The sequence below is a fragment of the Chrysoperla carnea genome, chromosome X (genome assembly GCF_905475395.1).
Source record: "Chrysoperla carnea chromosome X, inChrCarn1.1, whole genome shotgun sequence".
Lineage (NCBI taxonomy): Eukaryota > Metazoa > Arthropoda > Insecta > Neuroptera > Chrysopidae > Chrysoperla > Chrysoperla carnea.
This window is the reverse complement of record NC_058342.1, coordinates 24,591,421-24,607,624: the sequence shown is the minus strand read 5'-3', so window position 1 is coordinate 24,607,624 and position 16,204 is coordinate 24,591,421. Positions and strand designations below refer to the sequence as shown.

Sequence of the window (16,204 nt, the reverse complement as noted above, 5' to 3'; positions counted from 1 at the left end):
CCAAAGTGCTTGTAATAATAATAATGGGGTTTAATCTTGGTTTCTCTGACTTAGGCCTATAACAGAGGCCACCCAAATAATTATTTGTTAATTTTTATTTATTTTACTATACAATTACATTTTTTTATGATGTGGGTGGAATCGGCTACTTCGTTCAATGTGATCAATTCTACCGCCTCCATTGATTATAATTGTTTACACTGACACTGCCTGGATTCGAGCCCGCAACTTCCCAGGCAGTAGCCAAACGGTCAAAAACGCCTTAGACCGCTCGACCACTGAGAAAGTGGTTGTAATCTTATTCAAAGAGCAAATTGAGAATGAAATTCTAAGAAAAACATTCCGGTACAAAAATTAATTGTTTATGTTTTGTTATCACGTTTTTTGTATTTTTCATTATGAAGTTTTTTAATACTTGAAAGAATCTACCGATGGCCACTCAATTAAAATTAATATTAAATGTAGCCAATTATATATTAGTATTAGATGTAGCTCACAGATGGTGATCGTCTGCTCTACGTGCGCGCCCCTATATTGAGGGCTAATATTTGGTAAAGGTACTTAGGAAGTTCCAAGGAATATTTCCGGTACTACATTCTTGAACGACTTTCTTATGTGGAAACAGAAAATATTCCTTAAAATTCATGTTTCGATTTTTGTCCGAATCGAATAACCTTAGCTGAATTCTTATCTAATAAACCAAAAAAATATTTTTACGATTTTAGAGAACTTATGTATTTTAATGTATGTAAGATTTTATGTGATTGATAACGCGAGGTCATGTCTCCATTATTTTGTAATTATTCCATTCATTATTTCAAAACGAAAATATTTTGTTTTTTGATTCAAATAAGAGTAGAGATTTGAATTTCGTAGAGATTTGAAATCTAAACCAATTTTGCAAGCTTTAGAGATGGGGGGGGGGGGAGCTAGGACTATCTAAACGCACGTACTATTTTTTTAATTATTTGTGTATTGTGTATATGTACACACACTACATCTTAGTATTATTTACAGTAACATGACTATTGTCATAAATAGTGTATGTGCATATGAGCATGTTTTTATGAACTTGACCTTGCATACTACCTTAAGATATGGTTAAGGAAGTACGAACGCCAAGAGTTAATTACATACTAAAAAGTGTCTTGACAAATTTTACTCTTTCTTTTCATATAATTTGATCGAATAATCCACAGAATTCATCATTCAAAATATATCTCAATTTCGAAAGCCTCGTCTAACATTTAAAAAACAAGCACCTTAAATAAATACTTGTATACGGAATCATACATAATATGTTATGAGAAGCAGGTGCCTTAAAATAATCATTAAAAATGATTCATAATCAGGAAATTTCAACAATAAAAATTTTCTATATCTATTAATAAAAATATATGTTCGTTTTTTAATGTTTTTAAGAAATAACAAACATATGAAATTCTATAAATAACAAAATTACGATTTAGAGAATGTTTCGTAATATTCGTGATGTATTAGTCAATATTTATTTAAACAAAATTTGTTTAAGGATGTATGAGCATGACAACAATGTTTGATTTAAAGGCTCAAAATTTGTTTGTAGGTAGTCTTTTACTCAAAGAATATGTGGTTAAAATTTCAGCTTAGGTAACCGGGCAAATTTTTAAGAAAAAAGTCATTAAAAATCGATATAAAATACATTGGCTCTTATGTAGGAATCTCAAAAAACGACATATTTTGGAAGCTTTTGATAATTTTCATTTGGAATGAATGAAAACAAATTAAAAAAAAACTTTTTAATAGAAAGTAAACATATTAGCAATGAATTAGAAAAGAAAAAAACTAAGTGTCACCGTCCATATAAGGGATGTAAGAGCAGGGTAGATTAAGGGTTGAAATTATTTTTATCTTATTTTCAACTTTGATGATGAATTTTGTTATAACTTCATGAATGTAGACGAAAAATAAGCATAAAATTTTTCGATATGTGTCTTGGTTTTCGAAATATCGAAAGCTAAATAATTAAACAAAATTTTCAATTTTCGATATTTTTAAAATTAAGCCAGATATCGAAAAATTTTATTCTTACTTTTCGTCTTATATCGTCAAGTAATAATGTAAATTTAACATCAAACTTGAAAATATCTATTTTTAAATTTGTGCCCCCACTACCATGCTCATACATCCTTAAGTCAGTCGATTATTTGTTTTCACTTGTTATTTCAGAATTATTATTATTTTAATAAATTAACGCGTGTGTTAATTATAATTAATCTTAATTAATAATAATTTGAGAAAGTGATAAGAAAAATGTTAGTTAATGAATGAATAAAATGCAAATTTTATAGTTACATTAATAATTTAAGACGACAGTTTTGATATTATAGATTATAGAAGATATTGATTGTATACAATTGTTTATCAATGTTTATGACAGGCTTAATTAAAATAGTCGCTTCATATTTATTGATGATATTTTTCATTAAAAATACAACGCGGTATATAAAACAAGTGAAAACAAACTAATTGACTGAATTAATTGTTGAAATACCATGTATACACAGTGTTGATTACGAAATTGTTAGTTTTTGAAAGATAGCCACTCTTACACACAAAGTAATAAGAGTATCTTTCTTCTCACTTCTTCAGTGAATATAGTACCGTGAAACTTGGTGGCACCTGGATTAGTGGAACTCATGCTAAGGTCTCAACTCTTCGACACTGAATTACCCCTGTTAGTGGGACGAAGAAAACCTCCACATCTGAATTCGTTCTTTCGATTTTATCATCATAGTTACCTCTATAACTGAGACAGCGAGTGAAGTTCATATGCATTAACCTCTGTAACTGAGAATTGATATAACTAATTGCGACCTCATGACAACACTTCGAGTCTAACTAGACAATGGATAGGGCATCTGTTTTACCCTGAAAATGAGCCTTGATGGAGTTCAAAAACATCAAGGATAATAATGTTACGAGCCTGAAAATATTGTCTATTATTAACCAGATAAAGTAGGTAGCACAGGACTGAAGTGCGTCCTTAAATGAACTGGCGGAACAAGTGAATGTAAACCTGGTATGGGTACCGGGACATTCCAGGAAATTGTGAAGCCGACGAGCTTATCAGAAATGGCACAATGCTGCCGGCCACAATCATTAATAAATACCCGGGAGTTCCATTTGCGAACTGCAAGTTGCTCCTGAAAGAAGGTATCTTGAAAAAGGCCAATCTTAGATGGAGGGAAGAACGTACTTGTGGTACTACAAGACAGATATGGTCTGAGTACAATCGCAGGCGTTCCGAAGTTCTTATATCACCTCCAAGGGCCTCTGTTCGCAAAGTTGTTGCGGCTATCACAGGACACTGGCTGCGCGGCAAGCATACTGAACGCTTAGGCCTGGCAGTGTATCACGAATACTGCAGGAGCTGTCACAGTGATGACGAGGAGGAGACAATGTCTCATCTTCTCTGTCACTGCCCAGCTCTTGTCATGAGGAGATGGTCTTACTTGAGCCAGTCTCTTTTTGACGACCTCTCCGATTTAAAGTCAGTCGACGTCAAAGCCCTCCTGCTGTTCTTAAACAGCTCCAAATGGTTCATGGAGTAGTGGTCGGGGATGGGCCAATCCTTTCACGGTATCACAACGGACCCTATGGTCTAAGTGTGTCCCACCCCAGGACAGCCACTCTAACCAAACCTAACCAGATAAAAGTGTATTTTATTTGCGAAGTTCATTGTGTATCATTATTAAGAACCACTTTGTAGAGACCAATAAATGGAAAATATAAAAGTGTGATTTTAAATAAAATCGTTATGACATTTCTGTGAAATAATTTTCCACAAGGTTGAAGAAACTTCAATTCCGATTAACTTTTCCGATTCTCATTTTATCACTATTCACTTTCTATGAATTATTGCAAATTTCTTTAAAATATTTCTTTATTTATATTTTACCTGCGTAAAACAATCCTTACCATTATTTCGTGTGTTATAGTAAAGGGATAAGCGGGGGCAATCTTTATCAATCTTTACTTTTAAACCCAGCGAAGCGGGTGGGTATCACTCTAGTATTACATATATGCATGGTATAAAAAAGGATGGATGGATTTACAGACATACCTTAAATTATAAACAAATTCAAAAAATAATTTTCAACTTTCAGTATAAAAAGTGATATAAATTTAAAAAACATTAAACAATTTTTTATTTAACTATTGACCTATTAACAAATGTGTTTATATTTTCAAGTCGTTGTGTTGAATGAAACATCTGCCTTTTAAAGGGTAAATAATAATTTCTTATTATTTTGACCTCAATAACTGAAATTATACGTAGATACGAATATTTATTGTAGAGTCTATTTCATACAGTTTGAACTACAAATACAAATTTAAACTATAGAACAGGCTCTGAATGGGGTTGAGTGTGCAAAATATGAGTACCGCATTTTGCCAATTGATTCCTGATCAGAAAAGCTTATAGATTAATATTGTGAATCTTGTCAGAAACCCTATTGGTCCAAATTTTGTATACCCCCTCCCTCCTCCACAGTAACAGTTAAATGACATTTTTTTTAATCAGAGCCTAAATGGCCGAGCGGTCTAAGGCGTTTGTCGTTGACTGTTTGTCTGTTTAGACTTAGGTTGCGGGTTCGAATCCAGGCGGCCGCATTGTGAACAATTATCATAAATGAGGGCGGTAGAATTGATCACATTGTCGTCGCTTGGATAAGAACGATTTAACCGATTCCACCCACACCAAAATGTAATTGTAAATATGTTTGTAATTAAATAAAGATTAACAAATAATGAAGTGGGTGACCTCTGTTATAGGCGTATATGTCAGAGAAACGGAGGTTAAGCCCCATAATTATTATTATTTTTTTGAATCAAGTAAAAGTAAATCTAGGTTCGATGGGTCTTTAACGTCAAAAAGGCTCTTTGTGATTTTTTCGTAAACTTCTTCGTTTTCGAGATATTAACAGTTTAATGTTTGGAAAAACACCAAAAAGACCATTTTAATACCACACTGTAGCTCTGGGTTAATACAAAAAGATGCAGTGGTCTCAGAATTACCGTAGCTTGTTTAGGTCGTTGGGGGAGGGTTCTAGTACAACTCGTGGATTGGAAATCATATCAAAAAGTGTGGTTTTAGTCTGATCAAAATATCAATATCAGATTTTTGGGAGGTGTTTACGAGTTTATGGGAGCATTTTATCTTAAAATTTTTTTTTAAATTGTTCATACTATTTGAAAAATTCCATAATATATAGTTTATAAATAAATTGTGAATAGTTAGAAAAAAAATAGTTCACACTATTAATTGTATGACCGTCGCCAGCCAACGCGCGCACTTCAAACGGTGAACTATATTAAATGATATGTGGGCGTTCATAGAAACGTGTTTTTTTTAAAATAAATGCACATTTTTCAAAATACAAATATTTCGAATGGTCAAGTGTTCAAATATTTATTTATCACACCATTCTGGAATCTAATACGTTAATATTCCTTTAAGGATGTATGAGCATGGTAGTGGGGGCACAAATTTAAAAATAGATATTTTCAATTTTGATGATAAATTTATATTATTACTTGACGATATAAGACGAAAAGTAAGAATAAAATTTTTCGATATCTGGGTTAATTTTCAAAATATCGAAAATTGAAAATTTTGTTTAATCATTTAGCTTTCGATATTTCGAAAACCAAGACACATATCGAAAAATTTTATTCTTATTTTTCGTCTACATTCATGAAGTTATAACAAAATTCATCATCAAAGTTGAAAATAAGATAATAATAATTTCAACCCTTTATCTACTCTGCTCTTACATCCCTTATATGGACGGTGACACTTAGTTTTTTTCTTTTTTAATTCATTGCTAATATGTTTACTTTCTATTAAAAAGTTTTTTTTTTTTTTAATTTGTTTTCATTCATTCCAAATGAAAATTATCAAAAACTTCCAAAATATGTCGTTTTTTGAGATTCCTCCATAAGAGCCAATGTATTTTAAATCGATTTTTAATGACTTTTTTCTTAAAAATTTGCACGGATACCTAAGCTGAAATTTTAACCACATATTCTTTGAATAAAAGACTACCTACAAACAAATTTTGAGCCTTTAAATCAAACATTGTTGTCATGCTCATACATCCTTAACACATATTTCTGGTAAAAAATGAATATATTTTGAAAGGGTTCTTGTTTCTATTCTACATAGTCATAAAGAAAAATGTATATTTTTTAATAATCGCAGTAAAAATTAATGTTCGCGTTAAAAATGTAAAATTTAGGTTATTTCCTGATTTTATAAATATCAACAAAAACATTTGTCAAAATATATGCGTCTATTTAGTTTATTAGTGCAATTAATTAAAGTCTGAAATCCGCCCAAAAAAACTACGTTCAAACTTTATAATTTGGGCCACGAGTCTCGTTTGATCGTTCTAAACACACATTTTAAAGTGTTTCATCGTTTTGAAATATCTTGAACATCCTGATTTAATGGAGATATTTATGGATTGTCGCTGATACAAGAAACCAGCCGGGAGCGTAGGAATATTGGGTAACTATTCGTAATTTTTTGAGGACTGTCGAAAAAAAGGAAAATACGAAATAGTTTGAGTTAATTTTTTTTTTTGCAAGAATCCAGTACTCTTGGGAATAGTGATGATTGATGATCGAAACTTTCGTTTTGGAAGCGATAGTGATTGGCGTACCCAGCTTTTGATCAAAAGACGGGATAAAACATAAACTTTTCACATAGGCTCAACAAAATTTTACTTAAAATTTTAAAAAATTGGCCAATATTGTGACATGTTAAAGTATTTCCAGCATGAAAGCACTTGTCGACAGATTTGCAAAATTTTTTTTCACAAGTACAGAAAAATGTTAACTGTGAGATCTCAAAGTTGTAGAATTTTTAGTCCTAGACATCGCGAGATAATCAGCTGAAAAGTTCGCCATTTCGATGATCAGAGCATATAAAACTCGCTGTTCTTTCAACTATTTTTTACGACATTAAAAAATTCTCTCGACAGAATTGAAAAAAAAGTAGGAGAATTAAAAGTAATGTTTTTAGAAAAAGAAAAAAATACCACCACGTCGCTTTGTTTCCGAGATACTAATTTTGACTCTCTCTTTGAGTCTCAATATACTGTTCTTTTTTAACTACCGAATCAAAAAAGAGGTGTTATAAATTTCACCGTTATGTGTGCCTGTCTGTGGCATCGTAGAGCCTAAACTGATGAACCGATTTCGATTTTTTGTTTCGTTTGCTAGCTAATTTAATGGCTAGTGTTCTTAGCTATGTTTCAAGTGCACGTTTAGGGTTCCGCATCCGAAAAATTTCTTTTTAATTTTGTAAATTTCGCTTGTTAGAATAATTTCCTCTTAGTAATTATGAATTTGGGCTTAATAAATGTGTCCAAATTCAAAGTACAGTGGTGGCTGAGTTAAATCACTGCAACTGAATATTTTTGATCTTCTTGCGTTCCACTTAACTGTTTTTACGCAATCGATCATAATAATAGCATGCATATATATACAATTTAAAACTAAAGAATCCATCAAATTCAAAAATTAATTATTTTCGCTAAAATTTGCTGCTACTTTGAAGCATTCCACTAACAGTTTCAGCGACATTTAGAGAAAGTATTAAAATTTAATTTTTTTTCAATCGCGGCTTCCTAAAACTGTTTTGGAATTAATCGATTGTGTAAAAACAGTCAATTATGAGGAAATAAATTTTCGATATTGATAAAAATATATTAGAATTAATTTTTTTTTTTACTTACCAAAGCAACAACGCTATCAATTGCACGATTAAATCGATCACATAACGATTTCATACTTTCATAGCTACGAGTATCATAATTACATAATATATTATTTTCTAAAGGCAGTTTTAATTCCGGTAAATCTTCGCAAACCCATCTGTAATCAAAAATAAACGAAAAAATTAGTTATTTAATCCAGAATATATACAAGAATAATCAGAAAAGATAATCGTGACTTATTTAAGTTACTTGCAGCAGGTTTCCTACGTACAAGTTTTTTACTAAATAGGTGAAAATTTACTTTTGGTACATATTTTCTTAAGAACTTGTGAATTTCAAGGAAATTGATGACAAAGTTATTTATGGCTATTATTTCTTCCATAGGTATAAGTGGCTAAAATGAGAAATTTTTTATTTAGGAAAAAATTATCTTTTCTCTTCCTAAAAAAGGTTTAATATGATAATCTACAACCATCATCGATAGCCCAGTAGGTGGAGGACTTAAGACACTATAATCAATAATAATTCATATAGGTCGCTGGGGCAAGTTCGACTCGAAGTAATCAATTTTTTTTTTTAAATATACCTAATAAACCTGCCCATGTGGTTGTGTCAATCACATCACTATTTTGTTATAAAAATAAAAATTTTTTCTCAGTTACTTCTAAGGGTGGATTTTAGGGGTGGCTTGGAACTATATTCAGTTGCTTTTTACCCTCAAATTCATTATCAACGACTTCAAAACGGCAGAGAGACAATTTCTGAAGTGAAATTCAGAATTTTCAATTTTTTTATCATTGACACTTCTAGGGGTAGTTTAAATGGGGCTGAAATCATCCTCAATAGCTTTTTGACCTTAAATTAATGAACAGCGAACCTAAAAGCTCCACAAGAGATGATTTCTGAAGCAAAATTTTGAATATAGTAAAGTTTTAATGGGGTTGCAACTGTATCCAGTTGCTTTTTAACTTTGAATTCATTATCAGTAACCTCAAAAACCCTCAAGAGAAGATTTTCGAATTGAAATATTGATTTGTTTTCTCTGTTACTATTTGGAGTTCTCTGGGGATGAGAAAGCTACCCTAATTTCCTCAGTTTTTTCTGTTATGCCAAGGTTAGTGCGGCTGAATGTTCCTAAAGGTCTAAGGAACACGTACACAAAAAAATTTTAAAATCGGAGCTGTTCCACCACTTTTCCACATTTGATAATATTTTCCGGCTTATTTATTGCACTATCAATTCAGTGAATTTTTTAAACAGTGTGATATAATAAATGATGTAACTTTTTAAAGTCGGTGTATTATGATGTAATATACTTTTGAAAGCCGGTGTATTATATAATAATATACATTATACACTCTACTGACATAACGGATCGTCAATACACAATGGACCTAAAGCAAAAAGCGATGGTACTGTGGCCTACGTGACAAATCAAACGTACTCTTCACACCACGTACATGAACGTACATAATAAAACGAAGAATATAAGAGGGGGTAGGAGAAGGTAAAAACTTCACATCACTACCCTCTCCGTTTGTGCAAATAGTGGTTGAAAAGGTTGAAACAGATGCATTATCAACTTGCACACACACACACACACACACACACACAAGTATAAAAAACCACCCTCCCATAACACCATACGATTCCTTATGTACGTACTGTAGTGACGTCATTGTTCACATAATAAATTTTTAACATCATAACATTCATCCCTTATAGGGATGGTTATTTGTTTGTTAAATCAATATTATATAACTAGGGTAGATATGTTGTAACAAAGATGAATTTATATTAGGTACATTTATTTTATCCCAAAAATATAACAGGAAATGTTTTGGCGTTATTCATTTATTATTCAATTATTTATTTACCTGTATATGCGTATGACCATATGTAGTCATTTTTGGATCGAATTCCTTTACATGTCAAAAGGTCTACAAAAAATATTTAATTTCCCGAGAATTCAGTATTCACTTTTTTACAGAATGAAATAAAATTTTGTATAGATGCATGGTAAGAATAACCGCCCCCTTGAAAATGTGGGTAGACATTTTAAATGAAAATTCGAGATCAGTGATCCGAAAAACCTTTTTATACGTCATTAAAATTCTGAACTTGCCAAAAAAAATGGTCTATTTCATTTTGAGAGTCTTCCAGAGCCCCAAAATAGAGAAGGAGGTGCATAAAGGAACTTATTAATAAAAATATCTTAAATTTCGGGTACCTTTAGCATTTTCACCTTTTTAAAAGTTATCTTATTTACTTTACGATTTAAACAAGAGATGAAATGGATATCCGGTAATTATCTGGTATACAGCCTATCCGGCCGGATACCGGATAATAATCTAATATCCGGGTGAATTCCGGATAATAAAATTCAACAAATTCTCATTATTTTACTCAAGATTATTTTAATAACCGCACGTCAAAATGTTTCTTTTATTAATTATTTTAGCACTCAAAATTAACAATTGTATTGGCATCGTATACCAGTTCAGCTTCTGAAAAAAGCCTTTCGCTTTAAACGCTTCTGCCAGATGCAGAAAGACAAATTCTAGCAAATCTTGACAACTGCGTGTACTGATTCAAATTAACTGACCACCAAATGTATGGGTCGTGATTGCGATCGATTCGAGATGTTTTTAAGAAAAAGTCAATCTCGTTTGCAATTGGATTTTGTTTTTCTTGATCTCGACAATCACTACTATTATCCTTTGCCACTTCATTGAAATAGTCCCAAAACTTCATGTGCCAAGTTGGATCCAGTTTCAAGAGTTTTTTTTTTTATCGGGCTTTAATACTCTATCATGCTTTTTTGTCGGGCTTTTTCATTTTCAAGAACTCTTTAATAGTCTGACTTGAACCCTGGGTCTAAAAAGGTAGCAATTAGGTAGATTGGATTTTGTTCTACGGATTAAAAACGATTTTCCAATTCAGCTTTCAAAAAAGCTCTCATACGAGTCCGGAGTTCTTTGTTTAAATGAAAATAGTGCCAAATTGGTAATATTGTCACGACGACAAGTAAAAAAAAGTAGAACCATCGGGTCGAATATCTGATAGCCGGATATCCGGCGCTCTGGCCTCGTATCTTGCCAAATATCCGGTATCCGGCCAAACCACTATCCCTACTATAAACCCTTTCATCCCTTATATAAACTCAATATACCTCAATGGCGCGGGGGTTAAAATTAAAAAGGTCCACTTTAAACCATATAGACTATTTTAGGATAATTTTCTGAAGCTAATGCAAAAAACCTCAAGGTAATACATCCAGCCAAATTATTTTTCGTAAGAATCAAAAAATTCTAGGTTCGTTTATTGTACTAAAAGAACTAGTGGTTAAAATTTAGTACACGAGCGCTATCTGTGAATGCGAAATAAAATGATTGTTAAATTTTAGAACACGAGCGCCATATGAGAATGGGCGAATGGTTTTGTAAAAAAGCAACGTGATGAAGTCAAGTATATTTTTACCTCAAAAACTGCCGTGATTTTTTTTTGTGCCGTTTGTTTTATAGGTAAATAAAAAATTATCCAATTTTACTAAAATCATTTTTTATCATCAGATTTGCCCTTGTAACAAATCTCATGAGTAGAATTCAACTACAACCGCAATAATGATTTATTTTTATTTCAATAAAACGTTCTCATTGTTCCAATTTAAAAAAAAAAAAAAAAAACACGGAACATTTTTCAATAAATAGCTTACACTTGTACATATTTTCATTTTGGTACAATGCAACTTAAATGGAGCCTACACGTGTCCATTTTATTTGAGAGAAATAAATTCACCCTAATTTTTTTTTATTTTAAATAAAGTAGTTTTAATGACATTGAAACTTTATTTAATTTCATTCGCTATTTTCAATATCTCTATATATTATAAATGCGAAAGTAAGCATGTTTGTTTGTTTGTTTGTTACGCTTTCACACTAAAACTAGCGAATGGTTTTCAATGAAACTGTACAGCAATATAGCTCATATATCAGAATAACACATGAGATATAATTTATTAAGATATATTTATAAAAAAATAAATTTAATTTGACATAACCATTACAGATTTCTGTAAAAGTAGTCATTTGACATTACCATAAATGACAGATTTCGGTAAAAATATTCAATATAAAATATTTCACGGCCATTTTTTCTGATATACTTAATGAATAATTACGACTATTATACATTTAAAAAAATAGAAAACTATACATATATTTTACCTGTGTTAAACAATCCTTACCATTATTTCGAGTGTTATAGAAAGAGGATAAACGAGAGCAATCTTTATCAATATTTACTTTTAAGCCCAGCGAAGCGAGTGGGTATCACTCTAGTTTTATAATATTTTGATGTGAATAATTCATTTCGTCTTTTCCCTGCTTACGTCTGTCTATTATTCCCTACATAATATTTATTCCTGTTATTATTTCTAAACAAAAAACTATTCCCTTTTTAAAAACCTTGAAATTGAAAACAATATGTATACAATATAATGTGAAATGTTTAAGATTTTTAAGGTAGTTTGACTGTAAACTCACTTTTCTTAAGAATCTGATGAAATTAAATTATATAGTTTTAAACTAGGTCAGTGATCGGCAACTTGCGGCTCTTTTGAGGTAAAGCTGCGACTTTTTAGTTCCAAACGCAAATATTATTTATTTTAGAAATAAAAACATTTAAAAATCGTTCTAAATGGATTAACGAGGATTAGGCAACATTTCTAGATTTTGTTTAATTATTTAGCTTTCGATATTTCGAAAAGCAAGGCAGATATCGAAAAATTTCATACTTATTTTTCGTCAACATTATTGAAGTTGAAGTAAACAAAATTCATCATTAAAGTTGAAAATAGGTATAAATAATTTCAACCACAGGGCTAAACTTGCGTTGGGGCTCGTTCTACCTTATCGCAGTTGGGTTTTTTGCTTTTTTAATTAATTTTTTTATGGATTTGTTAGAAAGACTAAAAATAAAACTTATTTATATACAATTATTTGTATATTGTGTATATGTACACACAATACATCTAAGTATTGTGTACAGTAACATGACTATTGCCACAAATAGTGTATGTGCATATGAGTATGTTTTTATGAACTTGACATTGCATTAAACGTCGAATAATTCAATATTCGACATCGACTTATCAGATCAACTGAATTATGAACCAATTAACTTTAAATCCATAAATTAATTTAATTTGGACGAAAATACAAAAATCAATTTTAATTTAATAAGCCTCTAAAATTTTTCATATGAAATTCAATCCGAATTCAATCAAATGAGATATAAAATAAAATTCATTAATCAAATATAATTATAGATTAGTAATATATTCTATAAACCAATTCACCACCCTCTTTTCTCCTACCACCTGTATCATAGAATCACCCTAACATAAATTCAGTACATATTTGTAAAAACAATGTGACGTGAAACTTCACATTACTCCTTTAAACCTCTGTATATACTAAAATATTCAAAAGTTTAATTTTCGCATGTATTAAAAAAAAAATTAAAGAGCTTTTCACACTTTCCGTATGAAAACTGAGTATGGCGTAAGGAATTAGGGATACAACCTCCTTTGAGAAAGTTTCCGAAAAGAATAAGGTTATATTTAACCATCATTGTAATAATTAGATAGAACTTTGAATCTTAGATTTAGAATTTTGGGATTAAAGTTGGTTTTACATCTCAGAAATTACAACACGCTTTGGGTCAAACCAACGATCCAATTCCGGACTCACAGAAATCGAATATCTACCAAATTTCTTGCTCGAATTGTTCTGAAATTTATTAGGGTCACACTAACCGACAAATGTCAATTCGCGAAAAAGAACATATTATCGATGTCAAGAATCATTGAATCGAAAAATCTTGTATTGCGGACCTTGTTCTAAATATAGAACACAAAATTCTACCTGCCAAGTTAATTACATCACAACAGTTTAGACGCTTACGAAAGCATTTTAATCCCCAAGGCAGGCAATAAGTCTCAACTGGGATAAAGGTCCTATATTTGACTCTGAATTGATAAAATGGACAACTGTTAAAAGTCAACCCATAAAACAATTCTCGTCAGTTATAGCGAACTTGAACAATGGACACACCCATTTCACAAGCGATACCAAATTTTAGACATAAATTGCGGTCGATACAAGAATTTTTCGAACTCACTTAAGAATTTGTTATGAAATATTTACTAAAAGTTTGTTGGTTTTGAGAAATTTATTTCTTTAAAATGATAATTTTTGTATTTTTAATTTGTAAATCGTTACTGTAATTGTTGGTAATGTTTTACATATTTATTTTGAACTTAGTGAAAAATGTTTGTAATGTGTTATATAAATAAACTAGCTGTGAACTACCCGCTTTGCTGGGCAACATCCCCACTTGCACCCCTCCCTCCACATTTCCTTGCGTGGGATAACAGTTTTGTAATGTACACGTCATGCTCTTTTATTTGATACCCCACTTAGGTATATTTGTAAATATTCGATAATTCCTTCTCACTTTCTCGCTACACCTTTCTACCCTCCGAAGGTTAAAAGTAGATAAAAACAATAGATCTTTGAAGCTGGTTGTATATCGTGTCAATATTTGAGCTTAATCGATGCACAACTTTTTTAGTTTTTGAAGCATATCCCTTTCAACCCCTATTTCAACCCCTTACTCTACTATAATATGGATGTATTATACATAAAAACCTTCCTCTTGAATCACTCTATCTATTAAAAAAAACCGCATCAAAATCCGTTGCGTAGTTTCAAAGATTTAAGCATACAAAGGGACATAGGGACAGAAAAAGCGACTTTGTTTTATACTATGTATTGATTTAGCTACTGACAATGATTGCGTTGCAATCGAAATATCGATATTTAGCGAAATGTAAGTCTGTTATATGTTTATTAATTCTATTTTTTAAATAGTATCTCTTAATAATCGTTGTTGTATAGTAAAAGATGTTACAAGTAAAGTAAAATGAAAGAAATCGTTTGCATTTTGCTAAAACCAGATTAATTCAATGAAACGATCAATGTTAAAGTAATAAAGACTTACAAAATTAATAAATAGGCAACTTGAATAACGTATACGTTAAACATTTTATAATAGTTTTCGATTATTTGACAAACACTCAACATTAACATCATACAAGCTGAATATTTACTAATTTTTAAGTGAACTTTAACATTGATCGTTTCATTGAATTAAAACTTTATTGTTTATTAACAAATAGAAACATTTGCACCACTAACTCATGCATTACTAATGATATTTGACACCTAAGAGACACATTCCATGAGGTTTTAGCAAAATGCGAGCGGTTTCTTTCATTTTTCTTTATTAGCCTATTTATGTAACATCTTTTACTGTACTACTGAATTATTTCAATGTCATTATAAGCAATTTTGACTGTATATACGTAATGTGTATATATATAGAGGTTTAAGTATTTGGATTGTTTTGTGAATGGAGTACACGTAACTTTTAAAATATAATTCATAGAAATGAGTTTAGCCACAGCCACAGTCGTGGTTGGTAGCCACACCACTACCAGTCACCACCAGAAATGGATGGAGAATGGAGTGGTGGTGTGTACTGTGAAGTTAAATATTATGATGTGATGTTATTGACCGAATCAAGTTTACTAATACACTCACATCACTGTACACTGTACGGAGTCGGAGTGTACTCATATAAATAAGTTTTATTGATGATGCTTGTCTGCGTGTTTGTATTTTGTAGTAATCGTCACAGAAATGAAACACGAAAAACGGTCCAAGTTCGAAATATTTGAATACTGTTTTAGTTTGGGTTAGAGCTTCAAGAAATTTTGTGACTTAAATTGATTTATAAGAATTAATACGCATTTTATAATTGCATTTACAACCGTAAATATACTTAATTCACAATTCGGTTAATAGGGATGAAAATGATTACAAACTTGTTACTTGAGGAGGTTTTTGAGTTACCTGAACATGAATTGATTTCCGAGAATTGTATAAATAATAAATAAAAAAAAACAACAGTATTTTTTATTTATTACATGTATGTATATATCTATATATATGCAGAGACAGTGGCACCATCTTTGAGCTACATCTAATACTAATATATAATTGGCTATATTTAATATTAATTTTAATTGAGTGGCCATCTGTAGATTCTTGCAAGTATTAAAAAACTTCATAATGAAAAATACAAAAAACGTGATAACAAAACATAAACAATTAATTTTTGCAGTTCTACAGTAGAATAACTTAAAAATTTAAGTGATATTAATAGAAGTAAAGAAAAAATTTTAATTATAGTTATTATAATTTTAAAGTTATTTATTAATTAATTGTAATTTTAGCAATAAAATGCCACGAACGTCGTACGTTAACGGGTAGTAAAGAGCGTGATCGTAATCGATCATTAATGAGTGA

The 16,204-nt window shown here is 30.8% G+C and overlaps 1 protein-coding gene across 1 annotated transcript in view; it reads right to left on the bottom strand.

Annotated features, from left to right (window-relative positions):
* Positions 1-16,204, bottom strand: part of LOC123302465 (histone-lysine N-methyltransferase, H3 lysine-79 specific) — an 81,711-nt gene that overhangs the window by 25,186 nt on the left and 40,321 nt on the right. Inside the window, exon 3 of the mRNA XM_044885377.1 lies at positions 7,788-7,926. Coding sequence (XP_044741312.1) covers positions 7,788-7,926 — 139 coding nt within the window. The remainder of the gene's footprint in view (positions 1-7,787; positions 7,927-16,204) is intronic.